We start from the raw sequence: 15,376 nt of genomic DNA, 5'->3' as shown, positions 1-15,376 counted from the left end.
TAGTCAAGGGTGTATCTAGGATTTTTGTTCATGGAGTAGGGTTACAAAAGAAATTAAAGAATGCATCAGATATTTGTTTATATGTATTTTTCTTACGTTTTTACAGTTTGGACAATTTTTCTTTTTTTTTTGGGGGGGGGGGGAATTCAAGCCCTGCAACCTCCCTGGATACAGCCTTGGCCTTTGGCGAGAATTATGGGATAATTTCGTATAGGTAGGTGTAAGGTTTTTGGCGTGGACAGGTAATTGCTACATGAAAGTAATCACAATGGTTATGATTTGTACTTCGATCAGAAAAATAAATGTACAGTTATTTATAAATTTTTACAATATAAGAGTTCAAACTTTCTTTAGGTGATAACAAAGTCATCACCTGAATGTTGGAGATCCAAATTGTCAAGATACAAAATGCTAAGGTTCTTCCAAATTAGAAAAGGAACAAATACAAGCGGGTCTCAACAGGCATGGTTGATACCTGACAAAATGGAATTTATCACTTTGACCTGATCTTCTTCACGTATTTTAAAACAGGGAGCCTATATTTGATTATTTTTATCAAATTGATAAATTCCATAAACACCTTGCTTGTTTCTGATTCTCGCAAAATCACTTTTATTACTTAAATATCATTATACAAAGCACAAATATTTGGCAAAAAAATAAATGCACAGATCTTATAGACTTTTTAAACATAGGAATTCAAACTTCTTTGTAGGTGAGCGTTATGATGTCAGTGGTTGTAAATAATTGTCAGTTTGTTGCGTCAATGATGTTAGTCGTTGAAAACAAATGCATAAAATAATTTTTTCCGATGAAAAAATTTGAACTTTTTTAAGGTGATAACGAAGTCAGAAATGATTGAATATTATGATGTCAGTGGCTGCTATATACTTCGTCCATGGGCATTTTCGATTTGGGATACAATCAAAAACTTTCTTGACGAAGAAATTAAGAAACTTGGTGTCGAGAATTGCTACTTCCCAATTTTTGTTTCCCGGTTAGCCCTTGAAAAAGAGAAGGAGCATATTCAGGATTTTGCACCAGAGGTAGGCTTTCTTTTTTTCAGTTTTTTTTTTCCTATGTCTTTCAATTCTCTTTTGTTAGTTGTTCCATATATCATCCTAAGGGTCTTATTTGACATTTTCGAAGTTGTGAAATAATGGCCAGGACAGGTTTGTTCAGCTGCATTCAAAGGAAAGGCTAGCAAGGGAATATAAGTTTAATCAAACATCAATCCTTCATATCGACAATAGACTGAAGATCCTCCCTCTGAAGCTCCTCCCTCCCTTTTCTTTAGCCTTGAGCACGTTTTATATCATCAAAAACCTAGTTGTTTGGATTGGTTATGGGGAAACTTAACAACGAAATCAAATTAGAAATATTTTGCTCCTTGTATCTTAGTTCTTTGCATCTTCGAAAACTACGCTTTTTCCAGATTTTTTTTTTTAGTGATCTTTCAAGATTATACTGTGTTAATGACAGTAACAGGTTTTCGTCACTGTTGCCGGGTTGAACCGTTAAAATAAGTAAGTAAAATTTATCAGTTAATTTTTGATAAAGTTTTTCATTTTTGGTAATTAAAACATTAACGTTCATTATTGCCAAGGGCAACTGCTCCTTTAAAAGGAAGCTCCGCTTTCTTAAGCAGTTTGCTGTAATTTGTTAATAGCTTTTATTTGCTGATTTCACCACTGTTTTTTTTTTTTTTCTGTTTATTTTTAATTTTGGTGCCTGCTATTACCTAACACTGCATAATTGCGTATGGAGGTCTGTTTCGTTTAAAATTGAATCCCCAATTTATTTATTTTCTGATTTTCTTATCTATATAACCGTTTCATTTCTCCTGTACTTTTAAACCAGGGTCGTAATTTCGTCAAAATCCTGGGGGTGGGGGATGTGGACCAAATTTTCCCAGATCAATTGAAAATGACCGTGAAAAATGAAAAAATGAGCCATATAGTACCATAAATGCAAAGAAATACCGAAGAAAACTGACGCCTTTCTCTGAAGTATGCAGGGTTATGTTAGTTTTGACAAGGTTTTTGAAGAAACAAAATTTGAGCTGGGGGAGGCAACTGGGACCTGGAGGGAAAGTTGTCGCCTCCCCTGTAGCAAATTAAGCCCCCATTTTAAACCCTAGGACTACGGAAAAATAGCTTACCAAAGTTAGTTTTTCTACATAAGAAACCTTTTCGGTTTAATATGTATCATTTAATGGGGGAAAATTACTTGAATTTTTGTTTTGTTCTTAAGTAAGTTCTAAACAATATCTAGTTCAATTTGAAACCACGTCATTCGATTCAGATCATTTCAAAAAATAATTATTTTGCGTTTTAAGGTAAAGGTTTTATCATTTTTCAGCGATTATCCTAGCTATGTCAAAAAAAAATTTTTGTTTTGTTTAAATTGTTCATTCATTCATTGCATGCTATGTATTTGTTGTGATTTTTTTTATCTTTGAGATAGTTTAATTGCTAAATATTGTCACTGGTTGTGATTTGTCAATTTTTTCAGAATTAACCACAATCGAAGTACTTGAATATCGAAAAGCTGATTTTTCTAGTGTTGAGTTTCTTTTTTTAGATACTTTTTTAGTTTCTTTTTTTTATAGTGTCCACATAATGGTTGTTCACCTTTTAGGTGTTCTAAACCCGAAATACTTTTCTAATGGTTTTGAAAAGCCATTTCTGTAATTTGGATGTTTCTGCATATTACAATTGTTTTTGTTTTCCAGAAAAATAATGGGGAATTTTCAATTTTCAGACCTTTTTGAAGTAATTCCAGAGTTTGCAAAATTCTGGTGAATTTGAGGTCATCTGGGTCTCAAAAACCTGGAGATATAACGTTTGAAGAACCAATTTTATTTAACTTGAGTGTCATATTGGTCTCCAAAACCGGGATGTATAACGTTAGAAGGACCAATTTGACCTAAACGTATATATAATATTCTTTTGAGGAGTTGTTACAATTTTGGTATGTTTGCTGTCAAATAATAGTGAAATATTAGATTTCAAAACTTTTTAAGTAATTTCGAAATATCAACATACTTGTAAATTGGAGGTCATCTGGGTCACTTTAGAAGACTATAAATTTCTATAGAATTTCTTAAATGTTGTTTTTCATATTAATTACAGTTTTGGTAAATGATTCTTAGACGATACTGCCTTTCCATTTACATCTGGTACGAAAATCTATTAATAATAGTATGTTTTTTTTACAGATATTTTTCTTAATTTTTAATATTTGTTAACATTTATTAAAAATAGTTTTTTTATTTTGTTTAAATTTGGGTTCCCTTTCGTTTTTTTTTGTTTTTTTATAGTGCCAGTGTCCGGGCCAACATCCAAAACCGGGATGTATCACGTTAGAAGGACCAATTTGACCTAAACGTATATATAATATTCTTTTGAGGAGTTGTTACAATTTTGGTATGTTTGCTGTCAAATAATAGTGAAATATTAGATTTCAAAACTTTTTAAGTAATTTCGAAATATCAACATACTTGTAAATTGGAGGTCATCTGGGTCACTTTAGAAGAATCATTTTAATCTATAAATTTCTATAGAATTTCTTAAATGTTGTTTTTCATATTAATTACAGTTTTGGTAAATGATTCTTAGACGATACTGCCTTTCCATTTACATCTGGTACGAAAATCTATTAATAATAGTATATTTTTTTTTACAGATATTTTTCTTAATTTTTAATATTTGTTAACATTTATTAAAAATAGTTTTTTTATTTTGTTTAAATTTGGGTTCACTTTCGTTTTGTTTGTTTTTTTTTTTTTTTTAGTGCCAGTGTTTTTCCTTTATTTTTTCATGTTTTGTTTAAGCCATTTATTTTCCGTGGTTAAAGGCTTCGACAAAAACCATTCAGAGCCTACATAGCATCCGTTCGGGCTGTAATACTGCATGTTTGTGAAACGTGGCCGCTTAAGGCAGAAGAGGCTAGATCTTTGGACACCTTCGATCACAGCTGGCTTTGTTATATGCTCCAAATCAATGCGTGGTCTAGAATTCCCATTATTGAAGTAAGAAACCGTTGTGGTCAGTCTGGAAAGCTATCTTCCGTCATCAAAAGACGTCACCTCAAGCTCCTTGGCCTCAACTTGATTTGGCACAAAGGTATGATATGTTGAGACGTCCTCGTCTGTGAGCCAGCGCCCTTCTGGAGGCGGGAGGACAGAGGAAGAATCTTTGGCGAAAATTCAAAGAGGGCCTTTAACTATTCGGGGATTTCCGGAGGCATGGTCGGAGATGGAGCAGGGATGGTCTGAAGATCGTTGGGAAAGCTGCGGCCGACAGATTAAAGTGGTTATCGGATTTAATTTTTAAAATCCATTGGTTCCGGGCTGGACAGTCCATTGTCTGGTTCCCACCGAAGGTAAGTAAGCAAGTTGGTCCCATGGATTTTTTTTTTTTTTTTTTTTTTTTTTTTTTTTTTTTTTTTTTTTTTTTTTTTTTTTTTTTAATGGAAAATCTAGTCAATTTTTTGTGAATATACAGCTTTTAAAACCTTATGCTAATTCAGGATTTTTTTTTATCGACATTTGTGGAAATTTTAGGTTGCATGGGTCACTAAATCTGGTGATAAAGCATTAGAAGAACCAATAGCAATCCGACTGACATCTGAAACTGTTATGTACCCTGCATATGCTAAATGGATTCAGTCATATCGAGACCTGCCCTTACGTATGAATCAGTGGAATAATGTCGTTAGATGGGAGTTTAAGCACCCTCAACCTTTTTTGAGGACAAGAGAGTTTTTGTGGCAAGAAGGTCATACTGCCTTTGAAACAAGAGAAGAAGCGGAGTCTGAAGTCTTTGCTATTCTAGGTAAAAAAAAAAAATTGTAGCGATTTAATTGTTGTGTATATACTTATTACCAAAATTCCGGACTTTCGCTTTTTGAGATATGAATATTTTGAATTTTTTCAATATTCTTTTGAAGTTGTCTTTGAAAAAAAAATTCTTTTTTATGTGACAGGATCCTCTTTTATCCTCTCTTATGTACTGTGCTTATAAAATTTATAAATTAACAGAAATCCAGTATAAACTAATTAAAAATCCGCTTACAATCGCAAAGAAATTTAGAAGAAAAAACAATTCTTGGTAATATTATCTATCTACATAATTTGTTATGTCGGCAACTGTCAGCCAATCACTTATATTTAGCTCTTTTTGGCACTATACAACGGGCACTTGAAGCCAAGCAAATACTTCTCATTATATATTAACAATCAGTAATCTTAGAAAAATAGTGACGAATTTTACATGTAGTACTGGTAGGTCTACTCTGTTTTGTTTCACCGCCAGGGGATTGAGTTGAAACTTCAAGAATTTTTATGTGGGGGGGGGAGGAGTAAAGGGACTTATAATTTTGTGCTCAGGGGAAGTTGCGAAATTTTTTTTTTTTCCGTTTATCACAAAAATGTGCGCTCGAAAGAATTGAAGATGAAATCTGGTTGTCTGAATTGGTCAAGTGGATACTAACCAAGGACATCAAGTTACAAATGTGCTTTGCGCCCTGCATCCATATGAGGTCCTTGCATTTCTAAGAAGATTTTCTAAGATTTTTCTTGTAGACATAACAAAATTGGGAGGTGTTTAGAAGTAGTTTTGTCACTGTTGCCACTTTGAATTGTGAAAATAAATGAGCAAATCTAATTATTTGGATCAACCTTGCACGACCCGTGAAGTGACCGATGATTTGAGATTTTGGGCGGATATTTTTTTTTCTTTAAGTTTCTACTTGTAAATGATCTTATGTCGGCATAAAGTGCCTTAAATGGGAAATTTTGTTAGGTTTGGAAAATTATTTTCGATAAAAACTGATTTTTTTTTTTAAATGGGGGAGAAATCTGTAAACTTTTGAATGCCAGTCTTTGGACAGAACAAGAAACCTAATTGTAATGCGATATTGGTGTATTTTATCTTTGAAATTTGTATTGGATTCAAGAAACCTAAGTGGGACAGGGGCTTGTAAAATTTATGATGCCCTGTCTTTTGAAAATGGGAATAACTGGGTCTATAATACCAAAAAGTAGAACTCGAACAAATTTAATATAGTAGAACGTGTCTCTAAGAATCTTGGAAATAATTATATATACGGATTTCTGGCGGGTTACAGGTAGTTCCTCTTGTGCAGTACTTCTGTAAAGTTCTTCTCTTGTGTTTGTTTTCAAACGATGTATATAGTATTTTTAGAACTAGTAAATGGTTTATAGTAAAGACACTCTTCTTCTATCTCCTCCCTCCTGAACCCTTAGCTCTGAAAGATTTGGCTACATGCGTACCAGTACACGCATACCAATATTAGATGTTTATCAATATAAATCCATACTTCACCAGAAAGGCATAGTAAAGAAGGTTTACTTACCACACCATTTTGTTGGTTTGAACACTCAGGCTGGCCCTTGACTCTATTCTATATTAAGTATGTGACAGTGTTACAAGGAATATTATTCTCTATCTCTCTCTCTCTCTCTCTCTCTCTCTCTCTCTCTCTCTCTCTCTCTCTCTCTCTCTCTCTCTCTCTCTCTCTCTCTCTCTCTCTCTCTCTCTCTCTCTCTCTCTCTCTCTCTCTCTCTCTCTCTCTCTCTCTCTCTTCTCACATTCTCTCTCCTTCTGTTTTTTGACCTGTTTGTATCTTTAACTGATAATATTAAATAACTTTTAGATCTATATGCAACAATTTACACCGACTTATTAGCTGTTCCTGTTATAAAAGGGAGAAAATCAGAAAAAGAAAAATTTGCTGGTGCGGATTTCACCACCACGGTTGAAGCGTTTGTTCCTGCTAGTGGCAGAGGCATTCAGGTATATACTTTTTTTCTAATGTCTGTTTATATTTAAGTTAAATATATAAATACAAACTAAGGTAAATTTAAGTTTATATGAGTTAAACTACAAATATTTGTGTATTTGATTCCGCATAAAATATGGCGAGGAATTAATCTAAAATGTTTTTTTTTTTCGCAATATTGCGCGTTTTATTAATATTGCTCCATCAAATGCTTCCGAGCGTTTGAAATATAATGTCTCCGTACAGATATAGTAAAAATGGTACATTTATCATATATATATATATATATATATATATATATATATATATCTGTAACTTACTTAAACAGACCAATGGAGGTCGGAAATTCGTATCTCGTTTTACACTATTTATCGTATGGCTTCCATCTTCGTTGTGCTTTTAATGCATCTTTAAACTTTGATTGTCCAAAAGTATATTTACCGTCGAAATTCAGGGGGATGGGTTTCTTTGAAAAATGTTTTCTAAGGGGACCATCTCAGCCCCCCCCCCCTCTATCCAGTTGGCAAGTATGCACTTTTTGCCATAATAGTATATGTACCATTTGCCTAAGATATAATACATACCATTGCCTGGAACAGCGAACGCTTGTAAATCAGCCTAGATTTCACTAGCCTATAATTACCTATATAGGTCACTGATAAATATCTGAAACATGCTGGATATCGAAATGTTCACCTTTAAAAATCTGATATAGTTCAATACTTAGGCCTATTTAAATAAGATGAGTTAAATACATTAAATACTATAATTCATATTACATAAGTACGTAACCTTAATAATTGTAAATTAGTACTTAATACTTAACCATAACATATATTACATAAAATATGTTAGGGTATCCCAGTGCCTCAATTGTTTCTGTTTTTTTTTTCTCCTCAGAAAATTAAAGTTAATCAAAGATTTTCAGAAGATTTTATTTGGTTTGGGTTGTGAAGACCCTTTTGGTGCAATTTGAACAAATTTCTTGGTAAATTCAAACATTTATTTTCTTGTCATTGATGTTTCGTGTCTCTACCAAAATCTCAATTCGTAAAATAGCTGCTGAGAACGAGCAGTGAATTGGTAAATTATTGATGGCTTATGTCTTCCTTGGTAGGAATTAAAATTTCTATTTTTACCACAGTTAAATCAGAAAGATATAGAAAAAAAATTCCTTAATAATTGATATGTTGAATAAATGAATCTTCTCTTCTCCTCTTAAACAGGCAAAACTGATATTTTTTGGTCTGAAGCTCTATTAACACCATTCTTATTAGATATCTTGTGACTGTATACCTGCTTGAATTGCAAATAAAATGTATAAACATACAAGTAAAACATATATATTTTTTTTTTATCTGTCGAGGATGTTGGTAATTATTTAGTTCTGTTAAGATTATTTTAAAACCCTATTTTAAGTTCAATACCTTATTATCTTTCTTTTATTCAGGAACTAGAATTGATTTATGTGCCTACACATATATACTTAAAAGAGAACTTCAGTTCAATATTCTGACCTGTCTGTGAACTAGTAAGAACGCGTTTGTCTTAGGGGCATGTCAGGGAATGTTGGTGATTATTTAGTTCTTTTAAGCCTATTTTAAAACCTTATTTTAAGTTCAACATCTTATTATCTACAAATGAATTATGTGCATACACATATGTACTTAAAAGAGAACTTCTATTCAGTCTTCTGACCTGCCTATGAACTAATAAGAACACGTTTGTCTTAGGGGCGTGTCAGAAAATTTAAATTGCCCTCGACACCAAATGTTCCCATTAGCAATTCAAACAATATTGATAATGCGACATATGTGTACGTTTTTTCTCGTTGAGCTGCTACTGGAGTCACTGCTATAAAAAATCAATAAATCATATCAGTAATCCTCCAGTCCATTTTTTACCATAAAAAAAGAAAACAAATTAAACAGAATTTTTCAATACCTTACTTAATTTTATATAAAAATATAAGTCTATTCATTTGTTTTTCTATACCTGGTGTACACAAAAGTATAATAACACATCCAAGTAGAGATATCTCCTTGCTACCCGAATTCTCATAAGTATCTCAGGATTTTCAAATAGGTCGTCTGTTCTATCAAACAGTTCGTGGTAACGAACTGTAAGTAAAGGAGTGACCCAGCTCAATAGTAACCGAAACTCTAAAAAACGGAATTTTGATACCAATAGATATCTAAAAAGAATCGGATTTTATCCGATTATGCTGATTTCAAATATAAAAGTTTAATTAAGTTTACTCTTAACAATTAAAAGTTTACGAGCCTGAGAAAATTTGCCTTATTTTGAAAAAAGGGGGAAATACCTCCTAAAAGTAAAATCTTAACTAAAGTCACACCATCAAATTCAAAGTATCAGAGAATCCTACTATAGAGGTTTTAAGCTCCTGTCTGCAAAAATGTGGAATTTTGTATTTTTTGCCAGAAGACAGATGCATGTTTATTTGTTTTTTGTTTTGTTTTTTTTAGGGGTGGTCGTATCGACCCAGTGGTCCTAGAATGTCGCGAGAGGGCTTATTTGAACGAAAATTAAAAGTTCTAGTGCCCTTTTTAAGTGACTAGGAAAATTGGAGCGCAACTAAGCTCCGCTCATTTTTTTTTTTTCGCAAAGTCACCGGATAAAAATTTTGAGATAGCCATTTTGTTCAATATAGTCGAAAAATCTAATAATTTTTTCTTTGAGGACGCCTTAATCCCCCCACAGTCCCTGGGGGAAGGGCTCCAAGTTATGAACTTTGCTCATTGCTTACATATAGTATTAGTTATTGGGAAGTATAAAAACATTTTCAGGGGAATTTTTTCTGGTGGGGGAGGGTCGGGGCAGAGGGTTACGTAGGAGTATCTTTCTATGGGGGAATATTTCATGTCTGAAGAGAATTTCCATAAAGGAATCCCAGCAATATTTAAAAAACAATCATAAATTTTTTTAAAAATCAAGTTTTTTCAACTGAAAGTAAGCTGCAAACTTAAACCGAACCGAAATTATTACGTGTATGAGGGGGTTCGTCACCTCGTCAATATCTTGCTCTTTACGCTAAATTACTTTGAGTAATTTTAAAAGAGCTATTTATTGTAATTAAATGGCTTTTGGGATTCTGGGGGCATTGTTAAAGAATTGGAACGAAAATTCGAACTTTAGCGTAAAGAGTGAGGTATTGACGACGGGGTGAACCCCCTCCATGTTAGTACCTCGCTCTTTACGCTAAAGTTAGAATTTTGTTAAAGAATTGTCGATATAAAAAATAATTTGTTTGTCCAATCTCCATCATTTTTCGTCCAATCTTAGCATTTAATATTATCTAAAGCAGCTTCTGAACTATGATTTTTATGTGATAATAAACCAAAGATATTGTATGTTTTCAGTTTGTGGTTGTTATTAAAAAAACAAAAAAAAACAATGTTTTTTCAACTGAAAGTAAGAAACAACATTAAAAGTTAAAACGAATCAAAATTATTACGTATATGTGGGAGTTGTCCCCTTCTCAGTATTTCACTCTTTAAGCTAATGTTTGACTTTTTGTTCCAATTATTTAAGAATGACTCCTGACACACAAGGACCGTTCTGTTAAAATAATAAGCTTTTTACAAATTCACAAATATTTTAGCTTAAAGAGCCAGGTACTGAGGAGGGGGCAACTCCCCCTCCTCATTTGAAAATTGAAAATTGCGGTTCAAACAGTTTGTAGTAACGAACTGCAAGTAAGGAGCGACTCGGCTCAATAGTAACCAAAACTCTGAAATACAAAACTTAAAAATCCTTTTAAAAAAAGGATCTTCATACCAATAGATATATTAAAAGGATTGGCTTTCTATGCTGATTTTCATTAAGTTTAAGATTTATTAAGTTTTAATCAAGTTGAAGTTCAGTAAGCTGATTTTAATTTCATTAAGTTTAGTCTTGGCCATCAAACGTTACGAGCCTGAGAAAATTTTCTGGATTTTCGAAAAAAGGAGAAAATTCCAATTAAAAGTCAAGGAATCTTAATGAAAATCACGCCGTCAGATTTGGCACATCAGAGAACCCTGCTGTATAGGTTTCAAGCTCCTATCTGAAAAAATGTGGAATTTTGTGTTTTTTTGCCAAAAGAAAGATCATGGGTGTGTGTTTATTTTTTTTTTTTTTTTTTTTTTTTTTTTTTTTTTTTTTTTTTTTTGGAGGTGATCGTATCAACCCAGTGGTCCTAGAATATCAAAAAAGGGCTCATTCGACAGAAATCAAAAGTTCTAGTGCCATTTTTAAGTGACCAAAAAAATTGGAGGGCAACTAGGCTACCTCCCCCGTCACTTTTTCCCAAAGTTGTCCGATCAAAATTTTGAGATAGCTATTTTGTTCATCATAATTGAAAGGCCCTATAACTAGGTCTTTGGGTATAACATGCCCCTTCTCCACAGCCCCAAGGGAAAGGTATTTAAGTTATAAATTTGTCCATTGTTTACGCATAGTATTTGTTATTTTGATGCATTTATCCATTTTCTTGGAGGGGGGAGAAAATTTTCTGCGGGGGGTTTGTCAACTGGGGAATTTTCTATTGGGAGGGAAGTTTCAAGGGAGTGAACTTGTCATTGGAAATTTTACACTGCGGGAATTTTCCAGAATTCTTATACGGGATTTTTTTTTAAGTATCTTATTTTCTCTTTTCCGTCTCAATTTTACGCGCAGAGTAGTTAAGAGCAATTGTCCGGGGTAAGTTTTCTCCGGATAGAATTATCTAAAGGATTTGTCCATGGTGAGGTGGTTTCTCCTTGGAGGTGAGGTCAGATTTCCTGGCATTATTTAAAAGACTATCAGAAGTTAAATAAAAAAACATTTTCTACTGAAAGTAAGGAGCGACTTTAAAATTTAAAATGAATAGAAATTAGTCCGTATATGAAAGGGGCTGTCCCCTCCTCAACGCCTTGCTCTTTACGCTAAAGTTTTATGTTTAAACAAAAAATAGAGCTGTCAGAAAAAGTCAAACTTTAGCGTAAAGAGCAATGCGTCGAGGGGGGACAGCCCCTTTCATATACTGAATAATTTTTGTTTGTTTTAATTTTTAATGTCGCTCCTTACTTTAGTAGAAAAAACTTGTTTTTTTATTTAATTTTGTATTGGGGATAACAAAAAAACTCCTTGTGTGTGCTTACAAGTAATTGTCTTTTGATTTTTCGTTTTCTTTAAATAAGCTTATATCATTTACTTGTGCAATGCAAAGTCAGAGGAATTAGTAACTTATTAATTAGTTATTTATTGATTTCGTTTATTATGTGTTCTGTATGTTGTTGTTTTTTTATAGGGAGCGACCTCACACATGCTTGGGCGAAATTTTTCGAAAATGTTTGACATTGGATTCGAGAATCCCGAGACAAAAGAGAGAAGCCATGTATGGCAGAATTCATGGGGCATTACAACCAGAACCATTGGTGTCCTAGTCATGGTCCACGCTGATAATAAGGGACTCGTCCTGCCACCTAGAGTAGCTTCTGTACAGGCAAGTTTCCCTTAAATGTCTTTATCTTAATTCTCAACCCAGTCTGGTTGACCCGATGAGCACATTACTTTTAATACCACCGGGGAGAGGGGGGGGGAGTAGATATGCCCCCTTCAGCCATCATTCGCAGTCAAACAACATTCGGAAGAAAAGCTTAGGAAGTATTTGGAGTATTATTGCCTGGTAAAATCACCTTGTTACCTTATAAACTACCTTACTGCATTCCAAAATATTTTTTCCACAATCTATATATTCCTGTCACTTTCTCCATATTAAAATTATTTGTCACGAAGACATATTTTCATGTTCTTCTTCTTGCTTGTTCATCCCTAATATCATCGTCACTATAATTAGCGTTACAAATTATGGCCAAGCTCAAATTATATCGTGCATACAGGCCAGGATTTACCGATAGGCCCGCTAGGCCCGGGCCAATGGACGCACAATGCTAGGGGGCGCAACAAAATTATCACTGAGTGATTTTTTTCTTGCCAAAAATTTGACCGATATAATTTACCATCTTGGTGCCAAGTGCCCTCTGCCGCCGTGCAAATCCACGCCTCAGAAATCACAAACCATGTAAGTGAGTTATGGGTAAAGCTGATGCAGGGTATTAGGCCTATTAGGGGGGGGGATAGGGTTTGAGCCTTCTCTACCCGACATTTTGTCCTATTCATAAAAATTTTGCTAAAATGTATACAAAATAAAATTGCTTTAGATGAAACTACAATAAAAAGAGCATTGGCCTTTGTTTTCTCCTTTCTGAGTTTTTTTTTTTTTTTTTTTTTTTTTTTTTTTTTTTTTTTTTTTTTTTTTTTTTTTTTTTTTTTTTTTTTTGTTGTTGTTGTTCGATTGCACTAGGCTCCTAACTGTTATTTCTATGCCGTTTTTTTCCATGAAGATTTCGTTTTCCGTTATTTTCTACGAGGAAAGAGCAAAAATTTCACATGACGAGATACATAAGTGAGAAGCACGTTTTGTCAATAAGTTATCTATCTATATATATAAAAATAGGTTGTCTGTCTGTCTGTGGATCAGGTGACGTCATGTTTCTGTGTTGACTGACGTCATGAAATTAGTTGTCGTCATTTTTGCTTTGACGGTGAAGTCATTAATGGTATTTAAGACATGCGTTCACGGAAAAATGTTTAATTGTAAAATGACTGAAGAACCTACAATGGCAACAGCCGAGGAAGCTGCTCAAAGAGTCTATGCCAAAAAACTTGCTGCTGATAGAGAAAGTAAGAAAAGAAAGCGTGCCGAGGAATCACAAGAACAGCAAGAAAATAGGCTTGCGGCTAAAGAACGCAAAACCGCGCAGTTAGATGAAAATCCACTTGGAAAGCGAGATTCAAAACATATCAAAACTGAAAATGATAGCGATGATGATTGGGTTTGGGATTTTGACTTGGATAAGGTCATCAATGCCTACCAGATTTAAGTTAAAAAAACAAGGAGGGAATATAAATGACGACCAGGAACCTCAAAGAAAAATTACAGACTGGGACACCCGGACACAAATCACGACTGGGAATATAAATGACGACCGGGACGCAGGGCCACAACTACAACGGGGACGCCGGGGGCACAGGCGGGATATATAATTGACGACTGAGACACAGGGATTGTTTGAATAGAAATTACAGACCGGGACACCGGGACACAAATGACGACCGGGACACTGGGACACAGGGAATATAAATGACGACCGGGACACTCAAAGAGAAAATACAAACTGGGACACTAGGACACAAATGACGACCGGGAATATAAATGCTACTTATATGCACAGACAATGGGACAGCGAAGAATGTTGTATATTCGCATGTTTTACGTAGTTAAAAATATATATTTATATCTATCTCTATTCACAGGTGGGACACAGGGACACAGCTACAATGGCGCGTAACTAATATGGCGCGTAACTAATATGGCGCGTAACGACTTACGCGCGCGGGGGGGGTTTGGGGGGTTGCGCGAAGCGCCCCACCAACTAGGTGTTAGGGTGGCGCGAAGCGCCACCCCAACAGCTAGTAATTTTATATATTATTTGTCAGTGTTTTTATTGTGTGGCATCCCTTTCTTTTTAAAACAAGCCTTGTGGCTTTCAAATAGGCTGAGCTATCTCTCCCTCCAAACTATATTTCCTTGTGTGTCTAAATTTGCTACTCAGCATGAGTTAGGTTTTTTAAAAGGTAGAGCTATTTTTCTCTCAACGTAAAAGGAGTAATGTGATTGATTTACAAAAATAAACCAATAGAACTCAAGAATACTTTTTAACATGAAAGTATAGGACAGTAACTTTTCTTGGCTATACTTTGGCCACCAACTGGTTCAGTAACTTCGCTGTTTGGTGTCTCACAGCTCACACAAACTGTCTCTCGGTTTTCTTTTATTATCTTTATGATGGATTGTCTACAATTATGCAGTACATGACTAGATAGGGTGTTGTTTTGGTGGGAGAGGGGGGGAGCAGTTTCCCCCTCCCAATAATTTGAAGAAAAACTATTCTATAGCACATGACCCTTGACTATACGGATATAAACCCCTCTTGCCCCTCCCCCCAATAGAAATGCTGGAGCTACTCCCTTAATGATTAGGGACAAAGATGGTTCAAGAACCCACCAAGACTCGTGCCCCATTGCCGACAACGCTGTTTCTTGATTTGATCTCATTGATTTGTTTTGAGTAATTTTATTTTTTTAATACTTGTTTTTACTAAAGTTAATCTTAAGAGTTTTCACCTTTTTATTACACCTTCTTTGTGCCTAATTTGCATCTTATGATAAAGTTATAACATAAAATATCATTTTCGGTTGAACTGTTTTTCTTTGATACTTTGGAGATTTTATTCAATGTAAGCATTCTTCAGGAAAAACAAAGATAATTTATGAAAAGACACTATTAAAATTTTATTAAAAAATTTTCAATTGTAATCAAATAAAATTAGAATAACTATATTGAATTAAATTTTATAAAGAAACCACAATAAATCAAAAGTACCACTCGACTGTAGTAACAGAAAAGGAGGCAAATTCCATTTTTGTTTAAAATGAGTATTACATAAGAAACTAAATCCAATTC

General features: G+C 34.1%; 1 protein-coding gene across 1 annotated transcript in view; it reads left to right on the top strand.

The window, feature by feature from the left end:
* LOC136042423 (bifunctional glutamate/proline--tRNA ligase-like) overlaps nt 1-15,376 on the top strand; it is a gene marked incomplete at its 5' end in the record, with an annotated part of 53,217 nt that overhangs the window by 17,168 nt on the left and 20,673 nt on the right. The window contains 4 exons of the mRNA XM_065727398.1: nt 837-1,046; nt 4,568-4,838; nt 6,682-6,821; nt 12,098-12,292. Of these exons, the coding sequence (XP_065583470.1) occupies nt 837-1,046; nt 4,568-4,838; nt 6,682-6,821; nt 12,098-12,292 (816 nt within the window). The remainder of the gene's footprint in view (nt 1-836; nt 1,047-4,567; nt 4,839-6,681; nt 6,822-12,097; nt 12,293-15,376) is intronic.

This window comes from Artemia franciscana, unplaced genomic scaffold (genome assembly GCF_032884065.1).
Source record: "Artemia franciscana unplaced genomic scaffold, ASM3288406v1 Scaffold_1281, whole genome shotgun sequence".
Classification (NCBI taxonomy): domain Eukaryota; kingdom Metazoa; phylum Arthropoda; class Branchiopoda; order Anostraca; family Artemiidae; genus Artemia; species Artemia franciscana.
The sequence above is the reverse complement of the archived record's forward strand: the minus strand, read 5'-3'. Positions and strand labels throughout refer to the sequence as shown.